The sequence below is a fragment of the Anabrus simplex genome, chromosome 1 (assembly GCF_040414725.1).
Source record: "Anabrus simplex isolate iqAnaSimp1 chromosome 1, ASM4041472v1, whole genome shotgun sequence".
Lineage (NCBI taxonomy): Eukaryota > Metazoa > Arthropoda > Insecta > Orthoptera > Tettigoniidae > Anabrus > Anabrus simplex.
Window position 1 is genome coordinate 1,543,263,960 of NC_090265.1, and position 26,036 is coordinate 1,543,289,995.

Below are 26,036 nucleotides of genomic sequence, written 5' to 3' on the forward strand. Positions count from 1 at the left end.
TTGATTTCGTATTCAAATTGAATAAGGTTTCACTAGCATAGGTTGCTTCAGGCTTAATAAGAGTTATTGATAAACTTTTCTTTTTGTAGATATCCCATGTTAATTTTTGTGCTTTGGCTAATCTATTTGTTCTTGTTTGGATTGAGATTTTTCCATTTAGTTATGTGTTATTACTTCTCCAAGATATTTAAATTGCATTACTATTTTGATTTCATTACCATTTATGGTAACTCCTTTTAGTTGTGTTTGCTTTCTGTTTTTTCAAATGATATTTTGAAGCCAATTTTATCTGCAATGTTTTGAAGTTCTGATATCGTGGTTTTTGCTTCTTTTATGTCCACTGCTAGTAATGCTAAATCGTCGGCGAAACCCAGGCAATTTGTTTTGATTTTTCGTCCAGTCTTTATTTTTGGGGGACATTTCCTAAACCATTCCCTCATTACGATTTCTAGAGCACAATTAAATAATAGTGGTGAGAGCCCATCTCCCTGCTGTAGTCCTGTTTTAATTTCAAATGACTGATGTTTCACCCCTAAACTTCACTTTTGATTTGGTGTTAGTGAGAGTCAATTTTATCATGTTCATTAATTTGGGGTGTAGTCCAAGGTGTCTTAAAATTTTATGCAATCGTAAGCTTTCTGGAAATCTACAAATGTTATCACCCGATCTCTGTTTCTTCTTCTGTTATAGTCCATTATCAACTTATATATATTATTTCATTATTTTAGCACACCCAAGTGGTCCAGTTCAGTGTAATGGTTGTAATGCATTGGTTTTCAGAATAAGCTGGACCACTTAGCTGCATTGGCTGCTCGAAGGAAAGCAAAATTGATGGACAATTCTGCTTACTTACAATTCATGTGGAAGGCAGATGTAGTGGAGTCATGGATTGCAGATAAGGAGACACATGTACGATCTGAAGAATTTGGACGAGATCTCTCTACTGTTCAGACTCTGCTCACCAAACAGGAGACATTTGATGCAGGTAATAAATAATAATCTCAAATTGGCAGGAACTAAACGAGGGAAATGATGATGATGATGATGATGATGATGATGATGATGATGATGATGATGATGATGAAATAAAAACTTGGTGTGGTGTTTTATGAATTAGGAATGATTTCAAAGAAGTAGGTACAGTTAAAATGTTGGTTAAAATGATGCACAAGTAAGAAAGTGCTTCATCTGGCTGTGAGCGCTGGATATTTCCATTACACCTTCTTGTACCCAAGAGAAATTAATTATACCGTATTTACGCGAATAATACCCACATTTTTTTTTTTTTTTTTTTTTTTTAATTGAGGCACGAAATTGGCGTGCGGGTTTTATTTGAGTCAATGTTGGAATTTTTGCTTAAGTCAGCCTTCCTAAAGTTAGGGTGTGGGAATTATTCGAATAATACCTGCATATTTTTAAAAAAATTTGAGGCACAAAATTGGGGTGCGGGTTGTATTCGAGTCAATGTTGGCTGCTTTTTTTTTTTTCAAAATCAGCCTTCCTAAAGTTAGGGTGCGGGGATTATTCACGTAAATACGGCAGATTCTATTTTGTGTCAGGTTTGTTACTGAGGTGGCATTGTTTTGCCAATAGTTATAGTGTTATTTTATTTTATTTAGATAAAAAATTGTCCGGCTCCGTGGCTAAATGGTTAGCGTGCTGGCCTGTGGTCACAGGGGTCCCGGGTCCGGTTCCCGGCAGGGTCAGGAATTTTAATAATCATTCATTAATTTTGCTGTCATCGGGGCTGGGTGTGTGTGTCGTATTCATCATCATTTCATCCTCCTCATGACGTGCAGGTCACCTAAGGGAGTTAAATCAAAAGACTTGCACCTGGCAAGCGAAACATGTCCTCAGACACTCCCGGCACTAAAAGTCATATGCTATTTCCATTTCATTACTAGTACATAAAAATGAATTTTAATCAAAGGTATGATTTTTGTCCAAGCTTTTATCATATATTATGTCACAGTTCCAAAAGATTGGATCCACAGCGGCTCTATGCATGTGCTGTAATTGTAAGAGTAGTAATGGTTATTGCATGAATACTAAAGAAAAAGACAAAAGTACTCTCTTGAATCCCTGTAAGTGTAGAAGATCTTGTTATGGTAGCACTAATGTTTTTGGCTACCGGGGAAAGTTTTAAAAGTTTTCAGTTTAGTACCAGAATACCACAATGTACTATTTCAAAAATTGTTCTAGAAACCTGTGAAGCTATCTACAAATTGATGATTGTAATTTAATATGTTTATTTTATATCATAATTACTGTTGAACAATTTAGAGCACAAATAACCATGATTATTTTATATTCTTGTATCATATTTATGGCTTCAGCAATGTTTTTGTTTATTTCCTGTTTTTCATCATCTTTGTACTTTGAATTGTAGAACATTTCGTGTGACTCATAGTGCAAAATCAGTAGTAGTTGTAACCACAACAGCCAAGACATCAAATAAGTAACACGCATATGCAGCATTTTTATAACATGTTCCATAGACATTCTCTAACAGAAAATCTTTTTTTTTTTTTTTTTTTTTTTTTACTTAGATAATCTGACACAGTCCAACAGTTTACAAAGGAAAAATTAAATGTATCCACCTAATTCAATACATAATGAAGGAACAAAAAAAAACAAGAGACATGACGGAAATAAAAACAATAACAATATACAATATTTACATCACTAGATGGAACAGTAAATAACTCGCTGAGACAAATTCAGTGCAAAAAAGGTTAATATAAAACATAATTAAATCCAAAATTTGTGCTAAAACTAAGAAAATAAATGATAGACGGAAACAAAACAATAAGTGCTAATGGTGAGGTTGCAGACCTCTTAGTCTAAACATTTTAGTTTGATAATTCAAAAAAGAGACAAAATCACTTTGTTGAAAATTCAGGCTGACAGACTGTCTTTGTAGAAACACCATCACCACGAATGGCTAGGAGGGGAGCGAAAAAGCTTGAGAAACCAAGTTCGAGGGAGACAACATGCCAGGTGAATTTGTATGTGACAGGTGAAGGAAAAACGCCAATGAATTAAAAATATTAGATTAGCAGCCTTCTCAATTTAGCGATTCCGTTCTCGAAGATTGTTTCCAATGTTGGCTAGGTGTATTTGCCTTATTTTAAATGGTCAGTATGGCAGCAACAAAATTGAGAAGCTGTGTTAGAGAAGTAACAGGTGCATGGTAAACTGTAAGTGACCATAGTGGAAACCGTCAGTGTGGAAAACTTTTCTTTCGGTGCAGAATCTTTTTCTAGGGTAGTCTTGGGTTTGCTATTATATCTATTGATGATTCTGCTGATGAAGGTTCTACTGAAACTGTTGTGTTCTGCAATATTGTAAATAGTATTAATTTATTTTTTGTAATTCTTGCAGGATAAAGGGGAAGTTAATGCTCTGAGTATCATGCTATTGTAAACTGCTTTCTTATGTATGTCTGGGTGCTCAGAAGTTTGTTGGATGGTATTGACGATGTGGGTGGGTTTCCTATATATATTAAAGGATGAAGTGTTGTTGCAGTTGCGCATAATGGTTAATTCCAGGTAATTGAGGGCTTTATTGTTTTCTGACTGTATGGTGAGTTTATGTGGGTCATTGGAGTTGAGAAATTCAAGTACTGTGTTGCTGTTAGTAACATGGGAGTCTAAAATAACAAACGTGTCATGTTCAAAGCGTGTCCACTGTTGAATGCCATTAATCTTGCCAGTGATGTGAGAAGGTTCTAAATGATCTATGTAAATATCCGTAAGGATCCCTGAAGCTGGTGACCCCATGGGAAGACCTATCTGTTAGTAAATGACATTATTGAAAGTGAAGAAATTGTTATTCAGTATAAACTTCAGAATCTGAATAAATTCATCTATTTTGCCTATACTTAAATTGCTGAATTTGAAAAGATTGTTCTTGATCAGTTGTATAGTGTTGTTAACGGGCACATTAGCATACATGTTAGTAATGTCAAATGAATGAAGAGTGTGGTGTTTGGATAAATTAAAGTGTTTCATTTCATTGCAAAATTCTATGGTATTCTTTACTGATGTATTGGCTTGAAAACGATAGTGTGATTTGAGGAATTTGTGAATGAACCGAGATACCTCATAGGTCGGACTGTTTCTGAAATTGATAATGGGTCTTATGGGGATGTCAGTTTTATGAATCTTGGGTAGCGCTTCTGCTGTGGGAAGCTTCGGATTCATAATAATCATTTTGGATTTTTCAAGGTCATTAAACAAAAATGAAACTTTCTTAATTATGGTTTTTAGGTCTCTTTGTATTTTATTAGTTGGATCTTTTTTAGAGGTTATGAAGGTGTTTCTCTGTTAAAAAAAAAGTTTGTGCTTTATTGATATAGTCACTTTTGTCCACGATTACAGTAGCATTCCCTTTGTTGGCTTTTGTTATTATTAATTCATTTTGTTTGACTTTTTTCTTTAGTTTGTGGACTTTAACTGTGTGTTCTGTGTTGAGTTTAATGGTTTGTTGTTGATTAATGATAGAAGATAGCTTGCATTTGACTTCATATTGGACCTCTTTGTCTTTGGGCAACCTGCAGCTGTTGCAGGAAGATTGTATAATAAATAATAATATGGGTAATTTATTAATGGCTAATTCCGATTCAGCCATGGTGGAAATTTAATTATCACAGTCAGGATTACCCCAATTATGTTTAGGTCCCTTGCTCAACACATCGAGATCATCGGCATCAAGATTTCTTTAAGAAAATTTCTTTGAGAAGAAATTTGTCGCAGGAATTTGGTAGTTGTCATTTAATAGGCATGTCAATAAATTATTCTTAACTACTGTCCTTTTTTTCTTGTGGATCTTGAAGTCGTCACATATAGTTCCACATGTAAGAGCTTTTATATGTGCTGAAGTGTCAGTAAGACCAAAAAAACGTATCGGACATGTTATCATGTTGTGCCTTCTGTTTGGCAGACATCTCGTCAATAATTAGAGAACACATTCTTTTGACTTCATTCAGTCTTTCCCACTCTAACTGAAGCCTAGCTTTCTCTAGGTCTGTTACACCTGTTCCATATGATGTATCCCCTATATAGCAGTTCAGTGTAATTCTTAATGGTAATTTAAACATTGTCTGTAGCATACTTGTACCATTTAGGTGAAATAATTTCCCAGATTAGACATTGTTTTAAAGAATTTTCTGGCCATTGGTGTGATTTTTAATTTTTTTTCTTTTTTTACCAAAGTTTCCAATTTGATCTGAAATGAACAAACATCTTATGTTGGAAAGGTTATGTTTGTTAATTTCTAGCATGAATTTTAAAATGTGTATTGCTGGTTATATTGATGCAGCTGCCTCTTTTGGGATTCTAGATTCTTTTCTATTTTTTAAAACTTTATTATTTGCATGTCACAGTTTTATTCTTCGTGATGATAAAAGCTTTGCAGCTGTTAAATAATTATTGTGAGCATTATTTTCGGTTTGAACTTCAAAGGACTTACTATTATGATCATTCAGATTGATACAATGCACTTCTTGCCAGTCTTCATCACACCTTCCTGTTTTTGCCGTAGTGGTAATGTCATTATCGTCTTGACCTTGTGGCAATCATCTAACTTTTTTATTTTCCATGGTTCATATGTTTAACTGTTTTCCTTTCTGGGGTTATCTTAAGTATTTTATATACAGGGTAATCATCAAACTCACTGGGGGAAACATTATCTTTCAGTCTCTTTATTCTTATTCCAGGTCAAAAATTAGATTGAATAGCTGGAAACCTTTGCTTGAGCAAGAGGACAGAGACAGTTGGTTTAATGCAATTGTTTTTATGAGTACAAGTTTTGTTATCTCGGAAGAACATACGGTGCTAGTTTGCGCTGTGACATTGATTCACATTGTCAATGATTATTGCAAAATCAATTTTTTCCCCTATAAAAACATTAGTAATTATATTAATGACAGATTTACAGGATAATAATGAAATATAATTAACAGTAATCATTAATATATTTCTTAAAATTATTTTATTAATATGTTATCGATGAATTTTGTACCCATAAATTGTTTTATATCTTTCCTAAGTTACATTCACATTAATTTAAATCTCCATTATATCCTTCATATCCAACCATGGACATCTTTTTTATCTGCATATAAGTATTGTAAGTTCTTGGTGAAATTGAAACACTGAATCTGGATGATGAAATAAAATATTAATTTTAAATATATATATATATAAATAATGAAATTGGGCACCATCTGCAAAAGATTTACAGGAATAAGTGACCCTGTAGAGTATGAATGAACTACTCCTCTCAAGGCGACAGTCATCAGGCAGACGAGGCTCCATCTTGCTTCAAGAGTACCCTGGTTTCATTCGTGGTAAAGGATAAACAGAAGGAACATTCTAGTATTTACACCTGAAAATAAATTTGGGTAGAATGCCAGGTTTTTCCTTACTCCACCAATAAAAGGTTTACTGTCAATTTTAGAATTTTACTCCCGAAATGAAATAAAATAAAATAAAATAAAATAAAATAAAACAAACCAAACATCACTTTACAAGCTAAAAATGTGCTAAAAACATAATGGATGTAAATTACTTTAACCCCCTTATTTCACTGAAGATGGCTCAAACGAGTCGAAACATGTTTGAATTTTACTGCTCCATCTAATGATGGAATTATGTTTTGTATTGAATTAGGAGGATACATTTCATTTTTTCCTTTGTAAAGTGAAAACAGCCAATACAAAATGATTCTAATATCTTGTAATAAACCACACATCAACAAAAATAGTCACGTCCCCATATCGCAACCAAGATCTGGCGATGCCCCAACCAGCTAGTCACTCAGGCGTGTCTGGTCCTAACTCTCTAAGCAAAGTCTAATACAGATTTCGGGGAACATATACTTCAAGAGACCAGCATTAATATCGGCTGAAGCTATCTACTTAAATAATGGGTGGCAATCGGTTAATTTAGTTACTAAGTTTATTCAAATAAACAGACATGAAACCACAATGTGATAGAACTCGATGAAAACGACCAAACAGATGTTCACGAGTCCGTCAACACGTCTAATCCAATGTAAAAACATAAGTTCCAAATCAAATAACTCGAGTATAACCAGACTACACTTGCGATTTAATTATGGGTGACTTAAATTTCATTAATGAGAAATGAGTAGCTTAAAAGTTGATGTTCGCAGACACTGTGGTGAAATCCTAACCATCTTTACGTAATTATTTAGAGGGTATTATCACTTAGCCTACACTTATCTTAATAATCGTATGTGAATTGCAATAACTAATTACACACACAATAAAATTACACGCAATCACATAAAACCCTCACGTGGATTTCAATTCACCCTGGTAAAACACACATTTATTATTATTAACTTTATTAGCCACATTAGATCTCTTCAGTCTTCCATGTACACTTTTTCGTATTTGTGTTTTTTGGCTATATTTCAACGCACAGTGCTCCTTAAAGATTATAGTGCTTCCCTAGCAGAAACCAAACAGAATTATTTAAACTTTGCATTTTATTTTTCTATGTGTTGTTTTACACTTATTTGTAATTGGCTGATGATGACCATAAATACTGGTCGAAACCGGTACCAATTTTAATTAACCTTTTAAGTGCTGAGTTACCACTTGACTGTTTGGTACCTCAGTGCTGAGTTTTTTCATTTGCATGTAAAAAAAATTGTAGAAGCCTCAATTTTTAACTTATCAGTGGGAGGATTAGCTTAAAATGTTTATAAATGTTGGTTGTTTATAAATCTAAATGCAAATGGAAAATCCTACACTTATGTTCAATATTATTTTGAGAGAAAACAAAATTATACTTATGTGCCCATGCGTGCATTATTTTTATGCAAAGTAAAGAGCCCAAAATAATATTTCCTAAAATCCAAAGGCAACTAATACATGTAACTACTTAGAAGTATATAAGTTGATATTTTAAAATACTTTCCAAACCTGGAATATGGTGATAGTTAAATGTTTTCTACTGGCTGTTTGTGATGCCGATTTGTTCAACTATCTGCACCAACTCCACTGGCACAAAAGTTTCTAAACAATCAATGATTTTTGGGTTGTCATCAAACACTACTTGGCCCTCAGAGCCTGTCACAGTTACCTGAAACTGGTGAAGAAAAGTAATCCATCCGCCACGAAATTAGCGATAAAATAGCTTTTATACTTGGTGTGTTTTTCTTTCGTTTAGGAGGCGGCTCTGTTTCTCTCCCGCATACAATATTTTCGGCACTCTCTCTATCACTCTCACTTTCAAAATCGCTTAACAATTCCTTAAAATGATTATCTCCATCATCACTTTCTGCTGTGGTTAATAACTGAAAGTTCTGTGATCCGAAATAACATCGCTGCAAGAGCAAATAAATTGTTGTTCCGCCATGTTTGGTTACATCACAGATGAACTCCACAGACGTCTACAAAAAGCTCTGTAAGTTACTTCCCGAAGCTATAATCTCTGATCAGTTAGTTCTACATAATGCCCAACAGATGGCAGAACATGTCACAGTTCAAATTCACACTCGAAAGTGAACCGGGAAACTCAAAAAAATTTAAATTCTCGCGCACCGTCTGTAGACGGGCGTAGCACTGGTGGACCGGCCGCGTCAGCCCGTCTATAGGCGGGCGTAGCACTCATCGGGTTGAATAGAAATGTAAACTTACATTTCTTATTTTAATAGTATTGAAAGGTGGAACCATTATATACCTTCTTTTAACTTAATATTGATTACCAGCCTGGTAACATTTATATGCAAATTTGTGACCGATAGCTGTTTGGCTTAGCTATAAAAAGTTTCTGGCTATGCAATGATTATATGTTACATCTGGCTAGCATCGATTCAACCGCTAGTTTAGGAATTGTGGCATCTCCGTGTTGCAATGACCGACAGAACATTCCGTCACTCGTTCTGTAATATCTGAATCGAACTCGGCACTTCAGCTTCCACACGCTCAGGTGTTGTCGCGTTTTTGTGCTGTGGACTTGCACTAGTCGATTTGTTCATATCTTTCACACGCGCCTACTGTGGCACCGACGTGTTCGACTCAGTCAGGAAAATGAGACATCAGTTAGTGCGCGCCCTATGTGCTTTTCCAAAGTTCATCCATGCGAGGACGGTTATGTAATGTTAAAGTCTCTGCTGGAGATCAAATGTAGTACTTGACAGCTGGACACAGCTAACAGACCAGTAAAATGTTACTGATAGAGAGATAAAAAGAATGGTAATTCCCCTATGCGCTTCGGGCTGGCACTTATAATCACTTCTGTTGCTCCTCCTACACTAGATTTCCAGATTCAGCTCCCAGATTCTCTTCCAATCATATTTCAATTCTTAATCCTGCACTATTTTTCATTGGTCCTGGCGTCACTTTTGTGTCAGGTGGTTTGGTTACCAAGTTAGATTTCTCCCAGGGGGCCGATGACCTTCGATGTTAGGCCCCTTAAAACAACAAGCAACAACAAGCAGATTTCTCCCTGGTATCAGTTGACCAGGGCCTGGCCTCAATCTGCCCTTTTGTTCTCATCTTCCGTCCCTTCGGCTTGAAACATGTTTTCCAACTCCTGACTTTCTCTCAAGGTTTGTTTGCTTTTTATGACACTCTTCTGGAGTTCTTTACAAAATCTTATATTTTTGCGCACTCTTTTATCAAGCATATCAAGTCTGTTCAGGCTTTGTCTCCTGCAGTGAATTGTTTCGCCGGGCAAGCAATATGTTCTTTCATCTGTACACTTTCTTAGCCATGTTTTATGACTGGTAGGGACAGGTTTCTGAGCTGTATTGTCGTGTTTTCCCCTGTCTACCCTTTTTCGCGCGGCTGTCTCTTTCCTTCCTGGCTCCCCGTTAACATAATCATAAAACTTACATTTAGATTTTGTGACTGCAAAATTGCCCGAATTAATACTTGTGTACAACATAATGAGCACGAATGCATAAGGGTTCATCGTGATGAGACCAATGCAAACATCCATAAACAACATCTACAAGCTATACACCACAACTTCACGTAGTTGTGAAGGCTAACGTATCCACAAAGACGCACACGGGATGCTGTCAGTTGGTACAATTATTTTATTTACATGTATTTACAAATTAAACACACACACAACCTTAATCACTGCTGTCATGACAAAACACTCGAATCACAAACCGCCATTTTAACACATTGCTGACCGGATGCTTGAGCTTGTCACATACCCTGTGGACCGGACATCTTTCTACTAAGCATACTAGGGTGCACTTTATTATATAAATGTACGTAAATATTAAACCAGTCAAGATTTTATCTTTAAAGTTGGTATGAGTACTCAACCAATGCCCCTAGTAGTACTTCAACATATCTAAGATAAGCAAGCAAATGTGTGTTAATTCAACAACACATCATTAATGTTTACATAGTTGTCGTCGTCAGGGGCACTTGAATAAATAAGCACACTAGGTAAATTACGGCGTGTAGAGGCTTGAATATCACTTCCACTATCACTCTCATATTCAGTTTCCACTAATTCATTATCACTATATCCATTTGAACGATCGACATATAATTCTTATCGTCGTCAGCTAACACCGTATTCCGCGGGCGCTCCATCTTGTCATTGACTGAACTGGCAGAAAGAAAGTCGACGTTTCGAAACGAAATCAAAGAATAAAAGAGGCCGTGAATAAAAGAAAAGTGGCAGATATATATCTACGATTTATTCTACTCAATGTGCAAGTTCGAAATAGTTCAATATATGGTCAAGAGATGTCACAGGAAGACCAAAAACAATGTCGTGAATAAAACCGAGATTTCTCAGGGCCCGTCACCTACCGCTGGCGAGCGTACTACGAGATTTCTCGGGGCCCGTCACCCATGTGTTAACAAAAGCCAATTGCTGCACATGGAAATTACAACATTGAAACACAGTTGAAAAGAGTTGACTGCTTAAAAGCATGTCGCACATGTAATATCAATTATAACCTTGCTACGCCATGACTCTCAACCAATAACTTCCAACCAATAACTCTCTTCTAACAACTATGTGAATAACTTCCAAACAATCACTCTCAAGGTCAGCTTCCTGAAAGATAAGTTACAAAAAAACTACCTTCGTGAAAATTCTAGTGTCCAATACATAATTACAATGTATAGAATATTCTCAATCGTTCTAGTGCCTATTACCATTCTGGAAGTTAGTGTGTTTCACAATTATGGATTACAAATTATACAGGTAATAATAAATTAAAATATTAATTTACAGGTATTTACATTAATTGAACTCATATGAACATCTTATGTATAGCACATGTTTCATGATTAAACCTCATAAACAGCGTGATCATATTGTTTGTACATATGTTATGATAATACTAATACTAAATGGATGTAACACTTCACATGTACATACAAGTTATAATAATAACCATTATCGTAAAATAATAAATAATAATAATAATAATAATCATTCAAGCTCGATGCTTGTATTAGTTACGCATGGGTGAGAGAATATTGTTTTCAAATTATACCTGTTATCGCACTTGCATCAAGGCCAACCTTCAAATTGCTGATTTTCTACGGATAAGATGACTCTCCATTCTTAACCTTATCTTACATTAGCACAATAGTATCACCACCGTTGAATCTATTTATCCCAGGTTATAACTGTATGTTAAAAGAAACCCAGTCATCTCACTACACTATTAATCAAGCAACTTCACCATGTAAAAAATAAACTTCTGTGGATTAGATGCAAGACAAATGCCACGTCAAATCGATCAAAGAACAACCAAGTGCTGAACCCTTGGCCTACAATTTCTTCTAGCAATAGTCAGTTCTGTGCACAACACCACATTATCTTCAGATTAAGCATATACAATACTACCTACAGTGTGTATTTCCTCAGAGGGGAATAATCCAGAGTCTGACTTACAAGAAGCACTGTGTAGTGTCTTCCACAGACTGCTCACCAGGATTTTGCAATTACCAAGTAATGCACTCGTCATGACTCTGTAATGTTATAATTTATATTGTAATTGCTGTGTATTTGACAGACTGGAACGTTTTTGTTACATCTACTTCTAAGTCAAAATACTGATATATTCTACAAATTAGTATTTAAAATTACGTAAAAGTTATTTTGCATTACGATAATTAACTAGCACAAGTTCTCCAAATAAAATTTTAAACACCTATTAATGATATTTACCCATGATATTATGAGTCCTGAATATAAATTAATTTCTTGCAGGTTTTGAATTATCATTCAGTATCATTATATCACACACAAACACATATGGTTATAACATAACCACTCATGCACTTCCACATAAGTTCAGTGTGTACCGATTTATAACCATCCTTAACTTCTACCAGACACACATTGTATTTATTCAGCATACAACTTCCCTCAATATGTATCCATTATCTCGACATAAAAGAAAACATAAAGCATTCGATTCACTTTATTCTCAAATCCCCTATACATTTCCCGTTTCAAAGTAAATATTGATTATCCTCCTTCATCGTCGGCAGCAGTGGCTTTAACTCTTTTCAGAGTAACTAACTTCTTCCAATAAATTAAATTCTGTCTGTGCAGCATGGTACACCATGAGTTTTGTCTTCACGGTCAGGTCTTTATTCATGATTCAACCGACCAATTCTAGCGTGGAATAAGTGTCCACATGGATTGCATAGAATTGATGGAGGAGGGCGTAGTTATGCTTCATGGAGATTTTGTGCTTTTCTCGTGGCTTCTTCACTTCTGCGACATTCTTCAAACGGATTGGCAGCAGCATTGATGGTCCATGCCAAACTGAGCGGTCTTGAGCAAGTGTGTCCCAGGTTTTTGAATTGAGAACTGTCATCTTCATAGTGTGCTTAAACTGATCCTTGTAGCGCCTCATGGGAGCTCCACAAGGTCAGGTGCTGGAACAAAGCTCACCATACAGGATTTGGCGTAGATATCTGGTATACTCATCCGACGGACATAACCAATCCATTTAAGCTGATGATCAGTGATGGACGATTCTATGCTCTTGGCATGAGCTTTCTCAAGAACAGCATTGTTGGTGACATGGTCTTACCTTTTGATCCTAAGAATGGATCAAAGTTTTTGGTGGTGGAAGTGTTCAAGCTTTTTCACATCATGGCAGTAAAGGGCCCAAGTTTCATAACCATACAACAATGTTGTGATAACAGCAGCATAGTACACCATGAGTTTTGCCTTCACGGTCAGGTCTTTATTCATGAACCCCCAGTGTGATAGTTGTCCAATTGCTGCATTAGGCAGCACCAATTCTTCTCCACATCTTGCTCATAGTTACAGCGCACAGATAGGATACTACCCCAGTACGAAAAGTGTTCTACCTGCTCCAGTGGAGTATCTTAGATGGGGATGTTGAAATATGGAAGGGTTGTACCTGGTAAAGGTTGTGCCAGGACCTTGGTCTTTTGAACGTTAATGGTGAGATTGAAACGATCACATGCACTCTTGTAGCTGTTAACTGACTGTTGCAATTCCTCTGGTATGAGTGTAGGTAATGCAGCAGCATCATCTGCATACAGCATTTTGGTTATCTTTGTAACCTTGGCGAGCCCACCTAACCTCTACATCTGGGTTGTTTCGTAGAAGATTCCTGTAGCATGGGAGCCAAATATAATACAAATAGTGTTGGAGCAAGTACACCCCTCCCTGTTTCAGTTCAGGAGTAATTCATCCGAAGTCCAATTCTGATGGCAAACCTGTCTGGTCATGCCATCATGGAGGGCCTGAACCAAATTAACAAAATCCTGAGAACAGCATTCTCCTTCATACAACACGAGTAATATATATAACTTGCCTTCACTGCTTGTGATCCATGAAGAGAGTATTTTCTGCTCCAAAACCAGTCAACATTATTCATGGTCTAAATGTATTGCAACTCAAAATATCAGTCGGTAACCATTTATCGTAAAAATTATGACCCTGTACAATTTTACTTCAAAGAAATATGAATTCAATCAGCTGTTACACACACAGCCTACTGTATATCACTACGAATTCCACCATAAAACTTTTCATCTGGATGTAGAGTTATCTTCTTTTAATATTACTCCTTGCCACTTTAAAAAGGATGCTAGCAAATGAATCTCTCCTATGGAGCAGGTGAAATATCTGCACTCGTCAAAATGGAAGAACAGCCAAATAGTCTGGAAAACAGTTCTTCTATCTCTTTTAACCTTCTACTTATTAGAATGGTAAACATTGCCATTTTTATGATTAATATTAATTTGAAATCATTTTTTTTAGGTCTCCACGCATTTGAACATGAAGGTATTCAAAACATCACTGCTCTTAAAGACCAGTTGGTTACTGCAAACCATGATCAGACTCCTGCTATCCTCAAGAGGCATGCCGATGTGATTGCCAGGTATAGTAAAGCTGATGTATATAGAGACCTAAATTTTATGCCTAAATTAGATAAAGAAAAGATGGTGTGAATACAATAACTCTTATTTTTACAATGTTTGTATCTAAGTTTAGAGTTTTTTTGTTTTGATTTTTGCCTTTCTGAAAAGTGCCATACTTCACCTTAATAATGTCTGTCATTTATATTGCGTGCAGAAGAGACTCATTTAACTTGCTAAGAAAGCACAACAAGAGAACAATAAACCTTGGAAAGAACATAGAACATGTGTATTCACGCTTATATAGTAAATTAAATTCTTAAAAATTAAATGGTGGAGTAAACGCTCTAAAATAAAAAAAATTCTGCCAGCAGTGTAGTAAAATATAAAACTGTTAAAAGTATCTAATAGTTCAAAGTAAAGTCAACATGCAACAAAGCCCATTAGAAAATACTTCTATCGTCGCCATAAGACCTATCTGTGTCGGTGCGACGTAAAGCCCCTAGCAAAAAAAAAAAAAAAAAAAAAAAAAAATCTTTTGTAAATTCAGAATGTATGGCATTATATTGTTTTTTCCTCATTCTTCTGTAACACCACATTTCAAAAGCTTCTATTCTCTTTCTTTCTGAAGTAGTTATCATCCATGCTTCACTTCCATACAATGCCACGCTCTAGACAAGTCTTCAAAAAACATCTTCCTAATTCCTATATCAATGTTGGAGGTCAGCAAATTTCTTTTCTGAAGAAAGGCCTTCTTTGCTTGTGCTAGTCTGCATTTTAAGTCTTCCTTACTTCTGCCGTCATTAGTTGGTTTACTGCCCAAGTAACAATATTCATCTACTTCCTATAAGTCCTCATTTCCTAATCTAATATTTCCTGCATCACCTGACTTTGTTCGACAGCACTCCATTACTTTTGTTTATTACTTATTTTCCTCTTGTACTTCTTACCCAAGACTCTGTCCATACCATTCAGCAATTTCTCCAGATCTTCTGCAGTCTCAGATAAAATAACAATATCATTGGCAAATCTCAATGTTTTAGTTTCCTCTCCTTGGTTGTGATTCCCTTTCCAAATTGAAAAGGAGGGATGGGGGGGGGGGATATTCTGCACCCTTGCCTCACTCCTTTCTGGATTGCTGCTTCTTTTTCAAAGCCCTCAATTCTTATCACTGCAGATAGATTTTTATACAGATTGTAGATAATTCAGTTGATATGTCTTGCATCTATCCTGTCCATTGATTGGTACAACACTTCAAAGATTTTAATTTGCAATCATTTTTTAAACCTCACTTGGTGATTTTTTGTATTAGTATAGTCTCAATCTCCTGATGTGACTTGGATTGAAGCATGTTTTGAATACCTTTGTATTTGTAGCCACTTAATACATTCATATTTATAAACATATTCTCAGAATGTCCTCCTTTGATTTTTTTTTTATTTTTTTTTATTTTTTTTAATGCTCAGTACAGTGGCTTTAAACTTAGCATGTTTGCATGTGAATGATTTACCAGTGGAGGGAAATTGTAGTGGTTACAATTTAAAAACAGAATATTCTGTCTGTAAAGAGTCAGTTGTGAACTTTTGGCTCTTGGTTTTTATTCACCAAGATTTATACTGGAATAATTCATTTTATGGTATAATTTCTGTAAGTATAACATGACAGAAAGTAATACTTAACTTTCTTGAATTATACTGTTACATAATTCATTGTTTAACAGATGGCAGAAATTATTGGCTGACTCTGATGCACGTAAACAGCGATTGTTGCGTATGCAGGAACAGTTCCGTCAAATTGAAGAACTGTATTTGACATTTGCAAAGAAGGCTTCAGCATTTAACTCATGGTTTGAAAATGCAGAAGAAGACTTGACTGATCCTGTTCGTTGCAACTCTATTGAAGAAATACGTGCTCTGAGAGAAGCTCATGCACAATTCCAGGCATCTTTGTCATCTGCTCAGGCAGATTTTGAAGCCCTAGCTGCTCTGGATCAGCAGATCAAGAGTTTCAATGTGGGACCGAATCCTTACACTTGGTTCACAATGGAGGCTCTTGAAGACACTTGGAGAAATCTGCAGAAGATTATCAAGGTTGATTATTCATTAAAATTTCCTTTGAAATGACTCTCATGTTATGGTTTTTGATTTATTGGCTTTCAGTCCAATAAAGATGTAATGGTTTCCACCTTCTTGTGTTATCAACATGTTCGGTATTATACCTGTCAGTTCTGTATAAATGTAATATAGTTTTATATTGCAATGTTTGTTCCTCATCAGTGCTAATTTTTTTATGCATGTTCATATTGTGTGCAGGAAAGAGACATTGAACTTGCTAAAGAAGCACAACGACAAGAGGAGAATGATAAACTTCGGAAAGAGTTTGCCAAGCATGCAAATGCTTTCCACCAGTGGCTTACAGAAACAAGGCAAGTAAAACTAGTCACATTCTGATCTGAAAATTGGTGTTAATCTAAATACCAATGTATGACGATGGAATTTCAATCTTTATTAGTTTAGTTTCATAAATTTCTAAATTAGTATGATAATTTAGAAAGTCAGTGGGTTGGCTAGATTGGAGTTATGTATGATAAAAGGTTAAACAAGCTAACATTAATCAACACTTTTTCTTTTTTATACCCTAATTATGGCTCCCACACTTGGCATATTGTTGTTGTAACTTCTAAGTTCAGAAGCCCCACAACCTGCTACTGTGTAATACAGTGAAAACTCATTCTTGTTCATGTATGTAGAGTAGTTTGCATTATATTGTTTTGAAATTGGGAGGCACTAACAATTTCACACCTACTAGCCTTGAATTTAATATGAAAATAGTTCAGAAGTTATAATTGGAATGTAGGGCAGACTCGGCAAAATCCACAGTAACTGAAGTACTACTCGCCCCCCCCCCCAAAAGGCACTACAGCCCTTGAAGGGCCTTGGCCTTCCAAGCAACCGCTGCTCAAAGGCCTGCAGATTCCTCTCGGCCGTTATTTTTGGCTTTCGAGACCGAAGTACAATTTCACTGCGGCTATATCCCTGCTTTAGGTGAAGGTATGATGAGCGTAGTACATCCTATAAACATCTGGTACTCTTAATAGTATACGTTGTAAATTGTGTTGTGAATCCCTTTGGAGATAGGATCGAGAATTATGTGCCAGTAAATCTCCCGATACGAGGCTGACTTATTTGAGCACCTTCAATACCACGGGATGGAGGAAAATAGTGTAGACCAGATTACTATACAAACATTACATTTAGCAGTCATTGAGCTACAAGTCAGGGACAAGATAAGTTACTTGCAATTTTCTGAAGAGTTGGGAACTTTAGAAAAACTGTAAATATTAAGTGATATTTATGAAGATTATGTTATTGGTTAGAAAACAAATAAGTTTCCGTTCTATATTCCCTTTTAGAAACTGAAACAGTTTTATGAAATGACGAAAATTCCATTACCACTTCCCATTTATAAAATTTTACTTTTTCAATAAATATTAGTTTTTATACTAATGTGTTTAGTTTCATATTCGTGTGACTGGTTAAATTAAGTTTCATTTTCTCATTATATGGGACAAGTTTCAGGGCAAAAGAAATTTATAATTTTTCTTTAAGTTATAGGAAAAACAGGGTTCCACTACACTACCTTTTAAGTAAGTTCATGACACTACTATCGTGCAACATACATAGAAACAGTGTATTTCTGTTTGTAATTCGTGCTATGTGTTATGGAGGTGGTATGTTATACATGTATCAATGTGGTCAAATATTTAGTGTTCATTTCTTGCATTATCGTTCTGTCATCTGCTGTGAAGAATATTGAGGTGGTTAAGTTTGGAGGTATATTTATATATTTTAATGGACAGTGTGTCATTTCACAAAAGAATATAACCTAGCCACTATATCCTAATGCCTTTTTCAGTTCAACAAGTCATCAGGTTAGGTAAGCAAGTTGGGGTATCATCAACCTATGACCCCACCCTAGGTAGTAATTTATTCTCATGCTTATTTCATATTGTGTATCATCAAGTACACTGACACCCAATATGTTTTCTTTCTGTTAGTTGTGTTCCATAACATTGAATTAAGTGTAAATGTATTGGGGAGTCCAGAAAGCTTGGGTGCTACAACAGTTTAGTTTTTATAATAATTATATGGATGTATGAAAATTACCCTGTGTAGTGGAAGTTTAAAAGTGAACGTTATCAGTTTGAGTCCTAATATGCTTGTGATCACGTTGTGGAGCTAGTGTTTGGTTGGTTCCGGTGCAGCATAATTATCGGTGAAGGAAAATATGGCGCATGCTTAATTGCTCGTAATAACGGGTGCGTCAGTGATAGGGCTCTCGCTGTAACCGAAGGACAATACAAATTTGAATAGAGGAATTTTGAAGGGACATACAAAACCTGGCGTTATGACGAGGTTCTCGTTACATGCCGTACTCGCTATAGCGGACTTCTACTGTATTGTAACAGAAAAGAAAGCCCAACAGCTACTTAGTTTGTACCTCGTAGGATATATTTCTTTCAGTGAGAGAATCTCTACTGGAGAATTCCTATATTTATTTATAACATGTATTTGCACTTGGAACTAGTTTCGACGCTGTGTTTGCGTCATCAGCCAAAATGTGGGAAATAGGCAAGATGTAGGCATTTATATTACACAAGGCGTTACATTAAACAATACACATCTTATAAGGAGATAAAAACAGGGACGAATATAGGAACAAATGAATCGTTGAGAAAACAAAAGTTATACAAGAACTCTTAAGGTTTCACATTACTTTTTCCTGCCTGCTGGCTCTTCAGAAATGTGTGCGCGTATGTTTTGTATTCATGAATCACTCAAGACGAATATTTTCGCACTACAAGATGTGTGGTTAAGGTTATTTTTAATATGTATAACTTTCCCTGTTTTTATCTCCTTGTAAGATGTGTAGCCTATTGTTTAATTTCCTGTTGTGTATGTTTATCAGGAACTCAAGGGAGACTTCATTAGTTAGTCAGATCATAGAAAGAATGATGAACTCTTCTCAGAAGAACTCTTAAGGTTTCACCTTACTTTCTCCTGCCTGCTGGCTCTTTAGAAGTGTGTGCGCGCGCGTTTTGTATTCAGGAATCATTCAAGGCAAATATTTTCGCACTGCAAGTTATGTGGTTAAGCTTATTTTTAATATGTATAACTTGCTTTCTCAACGATGCATGTGTTTCTACATCCATCCCTGTTTTTATCTCCTCGTAAGATGTGTGTTATTTAATGCAACACCTTGTATAAAAAACTGGGTTATATGAAGGAGTTATATCATGTTCAAAATCATGCTTTCACGTCTCTGCACAATATTTAAAATAAAAATTTTACCGTTGGTCTTTAGAGCTATTGTTGAGAGTGAAGGAGAATTTCCTGTTGTGTATGTTTATCAGGAACTCAAGGGAGACTTCATTAGTTAGTCGGAACATAGAAAAAATGAGGAACTCTTCTCAGAAGAACTCTTAAGGTTTCACTTTACTTTGTCCTGCCTGATGGCTCTTCAGAAATGTGTGCGCGTGTGTTTTTATATTCAGTAATCATTCAAGGAGAACACTTTCGCACTGCAAGATGTGTGCTTAAGGTTATTTTTAATATGTATAACTTTTGTTTTCTCAACGATTCATTTGTTTCTATATTCGTCCCTGTTTTTATCTCCTTATAAGATGTGTATTGTTTAATGTAACGCCTTGTGTAATATAAATGCCTACATCTTGCCTATTTCCCACATTTTGGCTGATGATGACGCAAACACAGCGTCGAAACTAGTTCCAAGTGCAAATACATGTTATAAATAAATATAACATTTTTGTATTGAAAAGGTGGACCGTTTTAAGTTTTTCCTATCATCCTTTCTCAGTTCAATACGGACAAAAATGAAATTCCTAGGTTTAAAAGGAGAATTCCTATACGTGCAAAATTAAAATGCATTGTTCTGAGAAAGCTGCCTGTGGTCATCTATATGTGGTCTTGCCAAGGTCGGCTAATAATTTCAGTTTGTACAATTGTTCAACGTTATGGTCACTGTTTTCTGTGTGGAGTAGTTATCTACACAGTTTGCACAGTGAGGCACAACCATTAACGCCGACTCAACCTTCCAAACATTGGTCATTGCGCAAAGCTGTAAAGAACAAGAGGCAGGTAAAATTTAGAAAAAGCATTGTGCTCATTTATTATAATGAAACACCACCTACGGCACACACAAAACAAGCTGTTTTCAGTGGTTTCAATAGGAGGTACTGCAACATCTAGCATACATTCCAGATCTTGCGCCATGAGATTTTCATGTGTCGTCAGGCTGAAAGTACATCTGGATGGAACAAGATTTTTAAACAGTGAACAAGTTTAAACAATGGTTCTCCGATTGTTTCTGGGCCAAGGAGTGGACTTCTGTCATCGGGGAGTTGTCAGACTCGTTGGCTGAATGGTCAGCGTACTGGCCTTCGGTTCAGAGGGTCCCGGTTCGATTCCGGCCGGGTTGGGGATTTTAACCTTAATTGGTTAATTCCAGTGGCTTGGGGGCTGGGTGTGTGTGATGTATTTAACATTAGAAATCATCCTAGGTAGGGCCCTGATCTTCAGACATGCAGGTCGCCGAATAGGCCGTCTACTAGAAAAAGACCTGCACCAGGCCTCTTCGGAGGCCACACGTCATTATTATTATTATTATCAGGGAGTTGAATGATTGGTAGAACATTCTGACCGATGTTTACAGATACTGGATGATAACTATGTTGAAAAATAATGTGGTGTATATGTGACCCTCTTTGTTGTACAGCATAACTATAAAAATTCATTGACCTCCCATAATCACATGTAGATCACTTATTTTTTGAAGGTGGTTCATATATTCTGAAAATTATCAGGTCTTGATTCAAATCGAAGCACGGTTCCCAATTATTGTTTAATCCTTTCGTACTTTGTTCTGCTTCTCTATGTATAGAAAATCAAGTTGATATGGCAGCCTTTATGATGACATTTTCACTGTCATTTTTATTTTTTCTGTCCTTTGTGCTTGTTGAATCGGATGTTACTGAGCTCGATAGCTGCAGTCGCTTAAGTGCGGCCAGTATCCAGTATTCGGGAGATGGTGTGTTCGAACCCCACTGTCGACAGCCCTGAAAATGGTTTCCCATTTTCACACCAGGCAAATGCTGGAGCTGTACCTTAATTAAGGCAACAGACGCTTCCTTCCCACTCCTATCCCTCTCCTGTCCCGTCGTCGCCATAAGACCTATCTATGCCAGTGCAACATAAACAACTTGTAAAAAAAAAAAAAAAAAAAAAAAAAAAAAAAAGTATATCTTCACATCACTAAAATACAAATTACCACCATATTTCAGCCTGTCACACCTCCCTATATATTCATTGCAGTTTTTAAACATACTGTACATTTTTAGATTTCATCAAAAGTTTCTTTTAGATTTATGTCTCACTGACACATAGGACTTACGGCAACATTGGGATAGAAAAGGGTTGGGACTGGGAAGGAAGTAGTTGTGGCCTTAATTAAGGTACAGTCCCAGCGTTTGCCTGGTATGAAAATGGATAACTTCATAATTCCCTTCAGTAACCATAAGAATTGTCATAATCAGGGAGAGAAAGACATTGAAAGTATATTCCATTCTTCTTTGTTGACATTTTCAATGTTGTACTTTCTTTGTTAATTCTTCATGTTTGATGTTCAACAGTAATCACTAGAGCCTGGATTTCCATGCACTATCAAATCTCAAAATATGCATGCATTCATGCACTATCATATAGCAAAACATGCACGATAAACTGGAAATATGCACAATCAAAATTCACTTCCTTTTGAAACATTTGTACAACAACTAATTTCTCCAAATTGCCTTGATATAAGCTCGTCCATTTATCTGTCAGCACATCCTTAAGCACAGAACTTCTACGTCACAAGAAGTGAAAGTGCATAGTTAATTGAAGACATTTGGGACAAAGTGAAGTCAAATTGTACGTCTTTTGCATTTTCACTACAATACGTCTTATATAAACTTGAGAAATCAAAATCAGGATTTGAACAGATCACTTTTTTCAACTTACATCTAGCTGCCGCAGCTATACTTCTCCGTGCGATGATGGCAGACACATTTGAATCTCCTCAATAACTGGCATTGATTGCCTGCTGCGATAACAAAATGACAAGTGAAAGTTCCCGGTAGGAAAATCCAGGATAACAACGGAAGAGGGTTCAGTGCAAAATCAGCTGCTAGCTCAGTAACGCGGCGTCACAGAAATGCGATACAAGTTTTATTTTGTTCGCCTAACATAGCCGAAAGAATGAGCCGTCAATGAGTAATGCACAACTTATGGTTCGATTTATGACAATGTATGTTGTTCAGTCTTCAGCCCTAAGGCTGTTGGATCCTCAACAGCTCTGCCATCAGCTCTCATAGATGGCCTAGGCATCACTGAAGAGGCGTACTAGGGAAATGAGTGAGGTAGTTTCCCGTTGCTTTCCTCACCGAGCCAGAAGTTGCTATTACATATCAGTCTGCCAAGCCCACTGAAATGCATGCACCAACCGACCCTATGAGCAACATTTTCACACCATTCATAGCAGGTACTGGCTGCAGAAGGAATGGCATTACTAGCATCGCTCATGCCCCAGTCACTTTCATATTGTCAAAGTCAAGTATAAGAGACAGATCAATGAAAGTAACAAAATTGCTCTAGCCTATACCAGAACAAGCACTATAAACACTAGATCCTACCAGGAAAGGCATATAACAATGTATAACTGGGACCATTTAATCCCAAGAATTACACAGATCGACGTGGGGCCTTCCGGCTTACGTCATTGTTTACTCAAGCAGCAGATAAGAAAGTGTTTGGTTAATTGGATTATGTACTAATTTTGGTTGTCATGTGGGATGCCAGGAATACATTCTCTCTGTTTCTCAGTAATAGACATTCTGTATAACGTGGAAAAAAGGCCCCAAATTCTGCAAACCAACATTCCTATAAGGCACTATCATGCAAGTTAGCATTATATATGCGCCAAAGTCACAAGAAAAGTCATATTATGCAATATTAAACGTCCAAATATTTGCTATTAAATCCAAAATCTTCAAAATATGCATTATGCATGAATTTTGTCCTTAAAAGGCCAAAACATGCAAAGATGCACGGAAAAAGAGCAGTTATTTGGAATCGTTAAGCCATAAAACGAATATATGCAAAGTTTGAGAATTGTAACCAGCTTATTTAAAAACGTGCATTTGCATGGAAATCCGGTCTCTAGTAATCACTGTTTTACACCTAAAATAGCATACCCACCTTTAGTCTTACATAAGAATGTATCTTTTTATTATATTTATTTATAATTGACATAATTTTGTTGAGAAGTGCTTTATTTTGATATTGCCATTCATTTACTAATCGGTTACATAATTGTTTTGCAATTATCTCATGTGTCTGAAATTTTGTTCCTAAAGCAGAAAACAGTATGAATTTGAGAGTTATTCACATACTCAACTTGGCTTACTTGTATATTGTTTATATCAGCATTGGTTGTTAAAATGTATGACTAAAATTCTGCACATATTCTAATATTCAGTATTCTCCATTTTCAAAATGAAATTCTTCTTGGCGTTGGACGTGGACAGATACCGACTTCTGGGATGGGATGGGTAATATATTATTTTTGTTTCCATGTTATTAACAAAGAGTGATTCTAATTCGAGTAGCTTAACCTCATAACTTCACCCTGACCAATAAAAACGAAGGCACTAATTTTATACTGATGAATTTAATATACGTATATACTTACACTGTATTGTGTAATTATAACATTACTGAGTGAATATTGCTGGCAGTGCTGCATGTATATTAACCATCTTACAAATTAAACTGGAGATGAATTATTTTCTTAAATGTTACAGTGAGGTAATGAAAATAATAATGAATTTTATTACTCATTAGTTCTGAGACCCAAGGTTAGATATTCATGAATATTAAAATCTGGAGTGGAAGAAATATGAAACTGCAAGTGTAATATACTCTGCGATATAATCTCTCACCATGTACTGAATCATTTTCCAGTTATATTTAAAGTTCTTGATGTTGCCTGCAGAATTGCTTATCTTGATATCAACAGTAATTCTCCTTATTTTATTTATTACATTGGCAATTCCTTGTTCCTCTTCATCAATCACCACTGTTCAGCATTTAGGGCTGTCACGCGGGTGGCAGATCAGTCACTTACCTATCCTTTTCTTAACATGTTTACTGCTATGTAAATTATACATTCCCACCCCCAAAAACTGAAAATGAAAAAATTATATAAAACTTACCAGATGTCAAAAATCCAAACGTGCCTATAAAGATGATATATGCCGAAATGAAAATTTCTGAAGACATCTAAGTCTGTGGGTCGAATTTGGCCCCTCAGCACTGTGTGCTACACCACTGATCACTATTTTGTTGAAAATCTTATGTTATAATGAAAGATATTACACTAATTACTGTTTATGGCATGTTATAAATTGGAAAACTGTAAAAACCACATTTAGCTTTATTAATGTTGTTTTTACACTATGTACAATAATTTACAGCTCCGCCCTCCACCCACTGTTTGGTCCACTTACATGTCTTCGTGGCATTTGTCAAAGCAACCAACCAGGCAGTCCCGGCAAATCTGGTCAGCCAGAACAGCCAAATGTTGATTTTTTTTTTTTTTTTCCTGCTTTATAGGTAGACCCTGTACTTTTTCAGTTTGGTTCCTCCTTTGGAGTCTCGCTCATCATTTTTCACCAACCGATGTAAGTTGTTCTTACTTAGAGGAGTGTGGACTAGCTCTGCTTGATGAGGTGGCAGAAGCGATTCCACTATTTGCAGGCAGAAGTCCTATAAAACCATTTTTGGATTTCCAAGCCTGGTATTGTGCATGTTGTGTGAGAAGAAAGCATTGATGATCATCAGTTAAATGATTTGGACAAAAAAAATTTTGTACCAGCGAAGGGTTTTCCTTTCAAAAGGATAGTATGCCTTGAATTGGTTACACCGATCGGTCCCTTTCATGTGTGTATTATATTGCACTAATGGTAAAGGTTTCTTTTTCTTGGCCCCTTTTATTTGTGACAGTGACAATTGTGTTCTCATATTGCGAGGAAATGTATTGTATCACTTGCTTGTCACTCCATTTTCCCACTATGATGTCCGGCTCCATGGCTAAATGGCTGACGTGCTGGCCTTTGGTTACAGGGGTCCTGGGTTTGATTCCCGGCAGGGTCGGGAATTTTAACCATCGTTGGTTAATTTCCCTTTAATTTTCCACCATAAATCCCCCAGTGTACTGAGCGTTGGTTCCACTTTTAGGCAGTATTGCCGTCTTCACAATTGGAGGGTTGTGCTGCCAGTCAGCTCGGAGTGTTCCTGTACTGTATGTGTTTTCTGACAGCAGCTTAGACGTAATGTATCCACAAAGACGCACACAAGATGCTGTCAGTTGGTACACTTATTTAATTAAATTATTTCACCTTAACTTCACATGAACATACACATAACCTATTCAACTGTTGTCACAAACAAAATATACACATCAACAAACCGCCTTTAACAAATGCCTACCACTATGGACACGCCACATGGAGGTTGCAACCTTAAAACACAGTTGAAACAGTTGA

The 26,036-nt window shown here is 36.2% G+C and overlaps 1 protein-coding gene across 4 annotated transcripts in view; it reads left to right on the plus strand.

The window, feature by feature from the left end:
* The window catches only part of alpha-Spec (alpha spectrin), a 459,851-nt gene that overhangs the window by 372,207 nt on the left and 61,608 nt on the right, over positions 1–26,036 (plus strand). For 2 of the 4 annotated variants that reach the window (XM_067138066.2, XM_067138068.2), the window contains 5 exons: positions 781–985; positions 14,277–14,397; positions 16,095–16,464; positions 16,687–16,799; positions 24,018–24,041. In XM_067138066.2, coding sequence (XP_066994167.1) covers positions 781–985; positions 14,277–14,397; positions 16,095–16,464; positions 16,687–16,799; positions 24,018–24,041 — 833 coding nt within the window. The remainder of the gene's footprint in view (positions 1–780; positions 986–14,276; positions 14,398–16,094; positions 16,465–16,686; positions 16,800–24,017; positions 24,042–26,036) is intronic. The other 2 variants (XM_067138067.2, XM_067138069.2) reach the window with 1 other exon arrangement.